The sequence below is a fragment of the Elephantulus edwardii genome, unplaced genomic scaffold (genome assembly GCF_000299155.1).
Source record: "Elephantulus edwardii isolate Elephantulus edwardi_28Jun2011 unplaced genomic scaffold, EleEdw1.0 scaffold00339, whole genome shotgun sequence".
Taxonomy (NCBI): Eukaryota; Metazoa; Chordata; class Mammalia; order Macroscelidea; family Macroscelididae; genus Elephantulus; species Elephantulus edwardii.
In genome coordinates, this window is record NW_006400089.1 from 1865841 (window position 1) to 1877506 (window position 11666).

Here is an 11666-nt window from a genome sequence, read left to right on the forward strand (position 1 = left end):
TGATGTCACACTCCTCTTCACAGAATCTGGCCACATTAATTATTTTGCTCAGCATACAAATGGAATAGATATAGAGAAAGGATACCACCATGACACGCATCCTTCCTGATCTTAAACCATACAGCGTTCCCTCACTCTATTTGCACATTAGCTTCTTGATCTAGGTATAGATTCCATATGAGCACCATTAAATGTTCTGGGATTCCCATTCTTTTCAATGTCAGCCAAAATGTGTTATGATTCACATACTCAATGCCTTTGAATTGTCAATAAAGCATAATAGCCTTTCTTCCTGTATTTTCTGCTTATCAGCAGAAATTATCTGTTATCAGCAATAATATCCCAGTGCTGTGGCATCTTCTAAATCCTGCTTGTACTTCTAGTAGTCCTCTGTCAATGTACTGTTCTAGCCATTTTTGAATGATCTTCATCAATATTTTGCTTCCAAACACAAATTTATGTTTCCTTTGTAAATATTTTTTTCCTCATTGTGTGTCTTTTAATAATTTCTCATTTTCTAATTCCCTTTGAAAGAGCCAACCTTCACTTTGTATGCACTTAATAGAAGAGAGATTGAGGATATTGGGCCCCTGGGGTTTCCTCTGTCATTGCTTGGCTACATTTGGATTTTTAATGTTTTTCTGTGGAAATTCTGTCCAGTAATTATGGAGATATGTAAGAAGCACTCCTTCAGGCTGGGAGAAGAAGAAAGAGAAAAGGCTTGCTGATAAGGGACCTGAAACACATCAATATGAAGGACACCATAGGAAGGACTTTGGGAAGTATTTTGGACAGAAAAATATGTCTGTGAACAGCAATAGACATGCAAGGAAAAGTAAAGAGTTTAAAACTTTGTTCAGTCTCTTATACATGAGAAGCAAGCAGCTACTGTTGAGATTTCATGAGTGTATTAATATGAGAATAATGAGGCAAAGATAACATGAAGTACAAATGTGGTATTGCCATGCTTATCTCCAGTACCATATGTTTGGGTTCTTCTGAGCTGCACTGAATAACAGAGGTGATTAGTGGTAAGCCTCCCTTACTTGACATTTGAAAAACTTCTAGGATAACACTCACAATAAGCATAATTATTAATGTAGTTAAAATAAAATCAGCATGATTGTGACAAGAGTACTAAACTCAAGCAATTGCTCAGCACAAACCATGAATGAAATAAGAGAAAGCACCATATCCTGTCCTGGACAATGAATACTCAAAAACTGATTTCTATGAAATAAAGAAAAGATGATGATTACAGGCACCTCAGGTGTTTTTTGTTTTGTTTTGTTTTTCTTTTTTTTTTAATTGGGAAAAACATATTGGGGGTACAAGGAGGTGAGGGTTGGGGGCAGAAGGGTGGGGATGGGCAGGGATGCAGTTGCTACAGAAATTGGTTGGTGGGGGGAGCAGGTGAAGGAAAGGAAAAGGATCCAGTGGGGACCAGATGCTACAGGAAAATGATAAGCATTTTCCAATGATAATGAAATCAACTGTCTTATTGATTTGAGAACTGGAAGCCGACTCTCTGGCTTCTTCATGCTGAACAGGGGCGTTGATATGAAGGGGGAAAGGGAGGACACTTTATCAACTTACTGGTGATCTTGGGTTAAGGCTGCTTGCCTTCTTGTTCTGTTAGAAGATATTTTCCTGACATTTGCTCCCCTCTGGACTGCAAAGTGTTTTCCCAGGTGGGTCCAGTAGGGATGGCTGGTTGAACCCAGAGGCTCCATCCTCTGTTGCTTCTTTAGCTGGCAGTTATATTTCCTTTTTGTCACTGGCACTGGGTTCGGGGTCAGGTCTGAAGTAAAACTCAGTGTTAAGGTTACCTATAGGAAAGGGAGCAAACCTAGAGAGAACAAACTTGTGAGTTACAAATAGAGGGGTTTTGGGGATGTTGCTTTCAGATTTACTGGGGGAGCAGTGGCAGAAAGTAGCCAAAATAAAATTCTCTGGATACCCTAGGCATTTTTTTTCCTATCCAGGGGTCAGATGGCACAATCTGGGGACTGAGGAGCTCACCCTGAGGGTCATGATGGTTCTCCCCGAGCCGAGGGCCGAAGACAGCCCACCCCAGGCAGAGGGCCATGACATTTTTTTTAGAAGAAAAACATTTAATGCAATAGCTTAAACACAGAATTCAACAAAATCTAAGTCGGTTCAAAATAACGTTACAAAGAACTAGAAAGCCTGGAGAGGGCAAGGAACCTCAGGGCAGCCTGCTCTCCCTTCCCATCTCCAGGGCACTCAGCCGTGACCACTGGGCTCTTGAACAGCTTGGTCACCTCCCCACAGGAGGTAGCAGCACAGAGAGGGTCGAAAACAAAACCGCCCAGGGCTAAGGCTCTGCACACCCATTGAATGAGGGCCCAGACAAAAGGCACTGGGGCTCAGAACACAGGGACCGAGGGCAGGGGAAGGGACACAGCCCTGGAGGACCAGCTCAACAGGCGGCTTTGTAAGTGGTGGGCCAGGGACCGCTAGCACGTCCCTTGTCTTGAACCTGCCCTCATGCTGAGGAGCCGGAGCATGCTGGGGCGATGGCAAAGCCAGGAGACCTCTGTGTGACCCGCTAGCTGCTGAGGCAGGAGGGGGCGGGCAACAGGGCATGGACCTCACACTTCAGCTCTAGAACCAGCAGACTACACGGAGCTTAGAGTAAGCAAAGCCTCTTAGGGGAGAGAAGAGAGTGCTGAGCTCGAGCTGAGGCATGCTGGGTCTCGGGAGCAGGCACAGAGGAAGGAGACCCCTGGCTTCTCTGGTTATGGTCAGGCAGAGATTTCCTGCTGCCCTTTTATGGGGGTTTATTTTAAGCTCTGGTTAACTTCCTTCTGAAGCTTCTGTGCAGGACCATTCTTGGGCTCAATTTGCAGGAGGCTGCTGATGTCCACCAGGCTGGATTTATAGTCCTTGACTGCCTTGTAAGCCTGAGCCTGTCTGTAAAACGCCTTCACGTTCTTTCCGTCCAGCTTCAGCACGTCTGTGCTATCCTTCACTGCTTCCTTGTACTGCTTCAGGGTCAGATAGCAGAGCGCTCTGTTGGTATAGGTGGCAGACTCCAGGTTACTACACGAGAGGCTCTCACTGTACTTCTCAATGGCTTTCTTGTGGTTCCCCTTCTTTACATACTCGTTGCCTTCTTCCTTCAGAAGCCTGGCTCTCTCCACATCCCCAGCACAAGGCACTTTGTTCTTTGCTGTTGGGGTTTCTTTGGGCTTGCTTTTAGCAGACTCTTTGTGGTTCTTGGAAGGTTTCGAAGCCCATCTCTTCTGAGCTGAAACAGTCACCAAAGGGGTAGGAGGCAGCTTCTGATGCCAGTTGGGCCCAAGTGAGTCCATGAGAACTCTGGTCATTCTGTTGATGCATTCCAGGGCTGACGTCATACTCTTATCGATCTGCAGCACAGTCGACATAGGCCTGTTGGTACTTCTCCAAAGCCTCATAGGCAGCTGCCCGTCGTAGCAGGGGCTTAACGCTGAAGGGAACCAGGTCCAGTGCCGAAGTGCACTCTGATGCAGTCTGAGCAGTTTCCGTTCTTCAAGTGACACGCCGCTCGGTTGGAGTAGAGAACGCTTTCTTCTTCAGGGTTTGGAGAGCCTGACTTGGTGGAACCTGCCGCCTGCAGCAGCCTCAGCGCGCGGCCATAGAGTGTGGAGGCCTCGGAGTACTGGCCCTTGCGGAAGCTCTGGTTGCCGGTGGTGCGGAGCCCCTCCACGGAGTCGCTGGACTTGGGGGCCATTCCGGGAAGAGCCAGTGAGCTGGGCGGGAGGGGCGCGCGGCGGCGCCGCCGTTCACCCAGCGCGTCCGTACCGACTTTTTTTTTTTAACGTCATATTTTAGAGTTCTTCACCTAACACTTAGAGTGACCCTATTAATAATGGATCTGAACCTTGCCCTTTCATGTACGTTCCTCATTATCTCTGACATACTCTTAAGCCCATAAATAGAATAACTGTTTCAATCCATCTTGTTGAGGATCTTTTACTTATCATCACCTTTCCAAGCATGATGTCTTTTTCCAAGGATATGCTCAAAGGTATGTGAGACAAAGTTTACCATCCTTGCACACACTTGTTTCACTTTCTTCAGGACATATTTATTTGTTCTTTTGGGAGTTCACAGAGTAGTCAGTATTCTTATGCAATACCACAACTTAAAGACATCAGTTCTTGTCTGGTCATCCTTAGTTTCTGTTCAATTCCCAGATGTATAGCAAGTTACTGAAAAGATTATGACTTGGATCAGGTGCACCTTAGGCTTTTAATGGAAATTGTTTGTCTTTTGCACTTTAGAGAGCACCTTGACAGGACAGCAGATTTCTTCAATTCAATATATATTTTTATTCTTGGCTGCTGACACCAAGATTGTTGACTGTGAATGTAAGTAAAATGAAATAATTAGCAATTTCAACTTTTTCTCCATCTATCAGGAGTCTATAGTCTATTGTCTATAGTCCCAGTGGTGAGGACTTTTGTTTTTGTTTTTTTTCTTGACCATTTTTATTTTTTATTTTATTAAATTTTATTAACTTTAATGAACATTTACAGAGATTTTGGGTTTCCATTCATTCATTGTTGCACTGTTTTCTCTATCCTCCCCCCCAGTTTGTTCCTCTTTTTTTCCCCTTGAAAGTCTGTTTTAATTGTCCAATTGCCACAGTGCTTATCAAAGCCAGTTCAGATTAATCTCCTTTGTCAGTTTGTCCTTTGCCATTCCCTATCACTCCTCCCTGAGAGAGACTTCACCCTCATTCATAAGGAAAAGGGGACGGCATATTCTCTTAGCTACTTCCTGCTGAAAAGGGACGTTGTAGGTTTCAGGGTGAAGATTACTTGAATGACAGTAATCAGTCTTCGGGTAGGTAAGCATCAAGAGAAGACATTATGTGGGTATCTGGAAGACTGTGTGTGCTGGGCCCGGCCCCACTCACCAAGTAATGACCTTCTCTATTGCTACAATATGTGCAACAAATACTTTTTCTTTTTTAAGTGGTCTCTTTTATGAGTCAATTTCTGTTTCCTTTTGCAAAAGCCACATATGAGAGTAAGTCTAGCTTGGGGAAATTACTTAAAGAAATGAAAGACCACAGGGTCAAGATGCCTCAATCCTTCACCATAGCAGTAGCAACAGGAACTCACTAGGGACTCAGGAGAGCCCTGAGGACAGAAGAAAACAGCTGCCAGCTTAGTACACTGTGTGGCTCCGAAAAGTGATAAAGGAATTGGATGGGTTTAGTATGCCACACTGCTGGCCTGAGAATGCCTCCTGCTTTCTCAGGGTCCACCCAACTCAGTCTGCATTTAAGAAAAAGATCCAGAAATCTCCCATTGTGCCTGCTGTGCAGCTTTATCTCTTATCATCTCCTATTCTCTCTCAGCTTAGAGTCATTTAGGGCAGCAAAAATAACCTACAAAAGAGAGATACATGATGATTGCCTGTGGCTGATGCCGAATTTTCACAATTCACTCCCAGAACCACACTTAAAATCAGAACACATCAAGTTTCAAAGTCTGCTGGAACCATTATCTTGCATCTGAAATGTGGAGTCCAATGCCTTTGGGGGAACGAATGGCAAAGGGGTATAGAGTGGGGTCTGGCAACCAGCAGAGTGATTCATGACCATTCCAAGCCCCTCCCTAGACAATCAAGAGGTCAATTCTATTCTCATCTTTCCTTCCCATTTATTACTGCAAAACCACTGAAATGGGAAAACAAAAACAAAAACAAAAACAAAACAAAACCCAGAACATTGTGGCAAATGCCTGAAGCTGATGTTCCAGGAGGGTGGGGGAATAGTTCCATCCAGTTAGCATCCAGGCAAAGGGAGGTAAATGTTAACTTGAGCATCACTGTTTGTCACAGGCATCAGTTGTGCATGTTCTTGAAGAGTCAGGGAGGAGTGTAGATGCTCAAGAACACTAAAGCCCCAAAGGCAGTATCTCCTAGCTCATCACCATCACGCACCCAGAGCAGCCAGGGAAAAGATTTCTGAGCAACTGCAGAACAAGGGAGGACATTTGATTCCTGCTTTATTCAGTTACCAGTAATCGGTCTTGCATCATTCGCTTTTGTTAAATGGACTAATGGCACAACATGCCGTCACATGAGTACAGTGGATATAAGCACCTCCTGCATGTTGGCTTCTGGCAGAAGTCTGGAGAGGATACCGCTGGCATGAGGCTCTCAGGGCACCAGTTCCAAGTTCTGCTCTGGAAGAACTGGCTTTGCCGTCTGCGGCACCCGGTGAGTGTTTGTTCCTGCCTCCCCTAGTTGAGGTGTGTGAAAGGAGACCAGGATCTGTTTCCACCTGCCTGCCGGCTCCTCCTCAGACAGGTGCAAAATTCCATCTGTCCTTCGGAGAAGGGATAAAAGCTGGGCGGTTAAAATCAGAATCTGCCCAAAGAGCCAAGTTGTTAAACTACTAAAGAATCTACAGCTCAAAATCCAGGCTATAGCGTTTTGTCAGAAAGGGCTAGCAAATGAAACAGCTTTCTAAAATACTACAGATAGACTTGGAAATATAATTGACATTTTAGGCATTTGTGGTAAAAACAGAACTGCTTCTTCTCTGGTTTAAGGGATAAGTCATCAAACACAAATAGTGTATATATCCAAAGTTTGGGTATTTAATTTCTATTTATCATTATTCTTTGATGTAAAATATTTAATGGTAATTTACGTCTTTTTTGGAAATTTATGCAGGCTACAATACCAAGGCTTTTCTAAACAGATTAGAATTTGCCCAAGTGCTACATTAAATACCCTCTAAGTGTACATTCTAACAAAGTATGAATCAATTAATTATTATAATAGCATTCAGAGATGCATATACATCTTGGCCTCTTAGGGTTCTATTTGAACCCATTTTATGCAAGCCAGAATCCTGGTATATTCTTAAACTGAACGCTATTTATTACTGTGGAAATAGTGATATTCTTAAACTGAACGCTATTTATTACTGTGGAAATAGTGATATTATCTTCTTGGATGAATGTCTCTAAACAGACCTACTTTCCACTTCCTCTTCTTGCTACCTATGACAATCTGTAAATTCTCTATTTTCTCACAGTATAATGTGTTGAATATATAGTCTGACCCAGTGATTTCTTAGAAACATCTTTATTCATGAATAGGAATCAGACACTGTAAGATGAGTATACTATTGAAAGAGGCCTGTCTGATTTTCTTCTATTTTAAAACACTTTATTTTATTTCATTGTTGTTGTTAAGTGCCATTGAGTTGAGTGTGACTCCTAGCAACGCTATGAACAAAAGATCTGAACCCTGTTCTATAATTATTGTCATTTCTCTAATGTTCATAGATTTTTTTCCAAAGGCCTGTTGTTTAACAAGTGGATGCCAATCTTGCTTCCAAGGCTGTCTTAATCTAGAAGCTCTACCAAACCCTGCCCACTATGGATAACCATTATGGCATTTGATACCCCAGTGGTATAGCAGTCAGTATTATAGTAATTCCAAACTGGCAGACAAGTGCTATATCACTAAGAACAATGTTCTTCTCAAATGCAATTGACTTTCAATTAAATCAAGAGAATCTACCCTCCAGAATCCAACTGCTTCACACATAAGTCTCCAAACATTACATTTATTTAATTTTAAAAGCATCTTATTATAAAAATTTCAGGTAGAAAAATAATAGCAATAATAATGAGCAAATAATGTTCACCATACATCTTCATCAGTTACTATTCTTCTATAAAATTCTATTTTTTGGATAAAATTTGTTACATACAAGATTGTTTTAAACTATTTAATTGTCACGTAATGTTTCTCTTGATTTTTATAAAAATTTAAAATTCCATTTTCTTAATATATACAGCATTTCTATGGTCTTGTCATTGTTGTTGTTATGTACTATTGAGTTGACTATGACTGATAACAATCCAATGAAAAACAGCTTTGAATCCTGCATCATGAGCTGATTTAGTTGTCTCTGACACACATGCCCCCAAAATCCCAGTTACCACATCAATCCATCTCATTCAGGTTCTTCCTCTCCTGCACTGTCCCTCTACCCTTCCAAGCATGATGTTCTTCGCCAAGGACTGGTCCCTCTTGGCAACATGCCCAAAGTATACCAGACAAAACTTCAAAATTCTTGCCTCCTAGAAGCAACCTGGCTTCACCCTTTCAAAGACAGACCAGTTCTCTTAGCATTCCATAGTATGTTTTATATACTCTTCTCCAGAACCACAATTCAAAAGCATTGATTCTTTAAAATATTAGTATAATTAAAGTCATAGCTTGTTGCTCTTACTTTGCTCAGTATTGCTGATAGTTATTTTTAAGGGCAGGTTTGTTTGTTTTTTGTTTGCTTGCTTGTTTGTTTTAGGAAGCTAAAGAAGCTTTATTAAGGAGTCTCCTGGACTTTTAAGGGTGTTTTGTCTTCATATTTAACAGTTTCATGGCATATTATTTATCAGCTAAGCACTCAATTTACCCAGGTATTTCCTACCATTTCCTCAATTTATCCAGGTATTGGGCATTATATTTTCCCATTTCTTATCATTATGGATACCATTTCTGTATAGTATGGATGTATTGCCAATGAGCTAATCTCTCTTGAATAAATTCTCTAGGGGTCCAAAGTTAAAGGACATGTTTCTTTCAAATTGTCTCAAAGAGCTTGCAGTGTCTCAGTCCAGCCTAGCAGTTTCTGAGCAATGTCATTAACTTGGCAAAGACCCACAGATTAAGAACCAAATTTTACTGCATGAATTATATGTTAATTCTTACACTTCATTCTAACTATAAATTTATCTTATGTCTGTTAAGTCATGTATTCTTCTTGGCCTTTCTGAACACTTCAGTCTTTGGTAGATTTTCCTGTGTGGTGGCATTATTGAAATAGCACTGCTGAGTCCACCTGGCATGGACTGACTGTGGACAGCACAAATCTCCCCACTCCCCACTCCAAGTCATGAGGCCTTGGTATGATTTCTAGTCATTGTTGCTTCCAGTTTTTCTTTGTCTAACTTCTGTGAATGCCTTTTAGTTTTTTTAATATGTTACTTTGTTGTTGAGAATATACACAGCAGCACATATTCCAATATGGGGGTGTCTACTCTTTATTTTCTTCTCTTATTTTTAATAGTTTGCATACAATCATTCATATACATTGTATTCCATGCATGTATATTTTGTATAATCTTTCATTCACATTGTGTTTTATACATTAATATACATTCCATTTAAAAATATTTTGTTGATTTGCTTATAAAGTTCATATACATTGTTTCACATTATCCTTCATTCACATTGTGTTTCATAAAATCATTTTCATTCATTATGTTTTATAAAATTAATAACCATTGAGCTATGCTCACCATTACCCCATCTTTCTAGATCCCAAACAGATTGTTCCCATTTCCTTTAGCCTTCCCTTACTTCCCCTCCACCATCCTCATCCCTCTGCTCCCATGCTCTCTGCTCTTGGATCCTCATACTCATTTCACTAGTTATTTTTCTATTTTTACAATAATGGTCTTATATAGTATCTGTCCTTATGGATTGAGTTAATTCACTTAGCATAATGCTCTCCAGTCTCTCCTAAGTTATGTAATAATTTTTGAAATTGTTGCTCCTGAGTGCTGTATATTGAATACCATTGTGTGAATGAATCATAATTTCTCAATCCATTCAATTGTGGTTGAACATTTGGGCTATCTTCTTGTGATTGTGAATAATGCTGCTACGAAAATTAATGTATACATCTCTGTTCATATCTTCTCTGTATCATTCCAGTTTTAGTATATGTGCTGCCGAAGCGAGCACTCTGTTCATATCTTAGTTTGAATATTCTTGGGGTATATTCCTAAAAGTGAACTACCTGGGTCATATGGAATTTCAACATTCAGCTTTCTGAGGAAACACCAAACTACCTTCCAGAGGGGTTGTACTGTTTTACTATCCCATCAACAATGTTTGAGAGTTCTAATCTTCCACATCTTCTCCACCATTTATTGCTTGCTGTACTGTTAAACTCTGCCACTGCTACTGGGGTGAGATAGTATCTTATTGTGATTTTGGTTTGTATTTCTATTATTGCCAGTGATTTTGAGCATTTCTGTATGGGTCTATTGGCCATCTGAATGTCTTTCTCTGTGAAAAGTCTTTCCATGTCTTTTACTCATTTTGCAATTTGGTTATATTGGACTTTCTTTGTTTTTGTTTTGTTGTTCTTGTTGTTGAGGCCCTGCAATATTCTGTAAATTTTTATTATAAGACCCTTGTCTGAGATGGTAGGTTTTCCTTTTTCTCCCCAGTCAGCAGGTTTTTTCCCCAGTCCATAGGTTTTCTTTTCACCTTGTTGTAAAAAAGTGTTTGATGCATACAGGGATTTAATCTTTAGAAGGTCTCATTTAACAATTTTATCCTTTCCTGATTGTGTATTTCTGTCTGTATTTGTTACCCTCTTTATATCACAGGCTAGCCCTTCTAAGCTTGGTTCCACTTTGTCCTTCATGATCTTATTATGATTTTGGGCTTTATCCCTAGGTCTCTGATCTGCCTTGAGTTGATTTTGTGTATGGTGAGAAATGTGGATTCTGCTCCAGCTTTCTGTGGGTAGTAGTCCAGTTTGCTAGCACCATTTATTAAGAGGTTGTTGTTTTCCCATTTGATAGAGGTTGTTTTTTTTCCTTGTTGAATACCAGTTGACCATAGAGAGGTGGGTCAATTTCTGGGTTCTCGATTCTCTTCCATTGGTCTATGTGCCTGTCATTGAACCAGTACCATGCTGCTTTGGTTATTATGTCTGTGTAGTAGGCTTTGAGATTGGTAAGTGCTATGCCTCCCACTTCATTCTTGTTTTTCAGAAGTGGTTTTTTAATTTGGGGTCTCTTTCCTCTTCAAATAAACTTGTCAAATGCATTTTCCATCTCTTTGAAAAATGAATTTGATATGTGTATTGAGATTGCATTCAATGTGTAGATTGTTTTTTGTAAGATGGTCATTTTCACTATACTGATGTCTTCCTTACCATTAACAAGGAACATTTTTTCCATTTATTTAAGTCATTTTTTTTCTTACAGAAGAGTTTTGTAGTTTCTTTGTAAAGGTCTTTTTGTAGGTTTATTCGTAAATATCTCAATTTGTGTTGGTGATTGTAAATGGTATTGCTTTCTTTGGTTCCTTCTCTATGTTTTCTTTGTTCCTGCAGAGGAATCCCACTGACTTTTGTTTATTGATCCTGTATCCTGCTACTCCACTAAGTTTATCTACTACTTCTAACAGTTATGATTTTTATTGTTTGTCTGGATGTTTTTTGGTTTTTTTGTCTGTTTTGGGTTGTTGTTGTTGTTTTGTCCTTGGGGTTTGCTGTGTACAGAATCTGTATATAGAGACAGTTTTACCATTGCTTTGCTGATATAGATGCCTCTTATTCCCTTCTTTTCTATATTGCCCAAGCAGTACTTCCAATACAATATTGAATAGAAATGGTGATAGTAGGCATCCTATCTGGTCCCTGTTAAGAAGGATAATGTTTTCAGTCTGTATCCATTGAGAATTATGTTGGCTCTTCTTTTTGCATATATACATTTCACTATGGTAAAGAAATTCCCTTCTGTTCCAATTTTGGTAATTACACATTGCATTTCATAGAGTTAGTTACTTTTTTTTTACATTTGTATTTATATTCTTTT

The 11666-nt window shown here is 40.2% G+C and overlaps 1 protein-coding gene and 1 pseudogene across 1 annotated transcript in view; one reads left to right on the forward strand and one right to left on the reverse strand.

The window, feature by feature from the left end:
* Nucleotides 1-2804: 2804 nt before the first annotated feature.
* On the reverse strand, nucleotides 2805-3739 carry LOC102854397 (annotated as a pseudogene).
* Nucleotides 3740-6174: 2435 nt separating this feature from the next.
* The window catches only part of ABCA13 (ATP-binding cassette, sub-family A (ABC1), member 13), a 67843-nt gene continuing 62351 nt past the window's right edge, over nucleotides 6175-11666 (forward strand). The window contains exon 1 of the mRNA XM_006901620.1: nucleotides 6175-6243. Coding sequence (XP_006901682.1) covers nucleotides 6175-6243 — 69 coding nt within the window. The remainder of the gene's footprint in view (nucleotides 6244-11666) is intronic.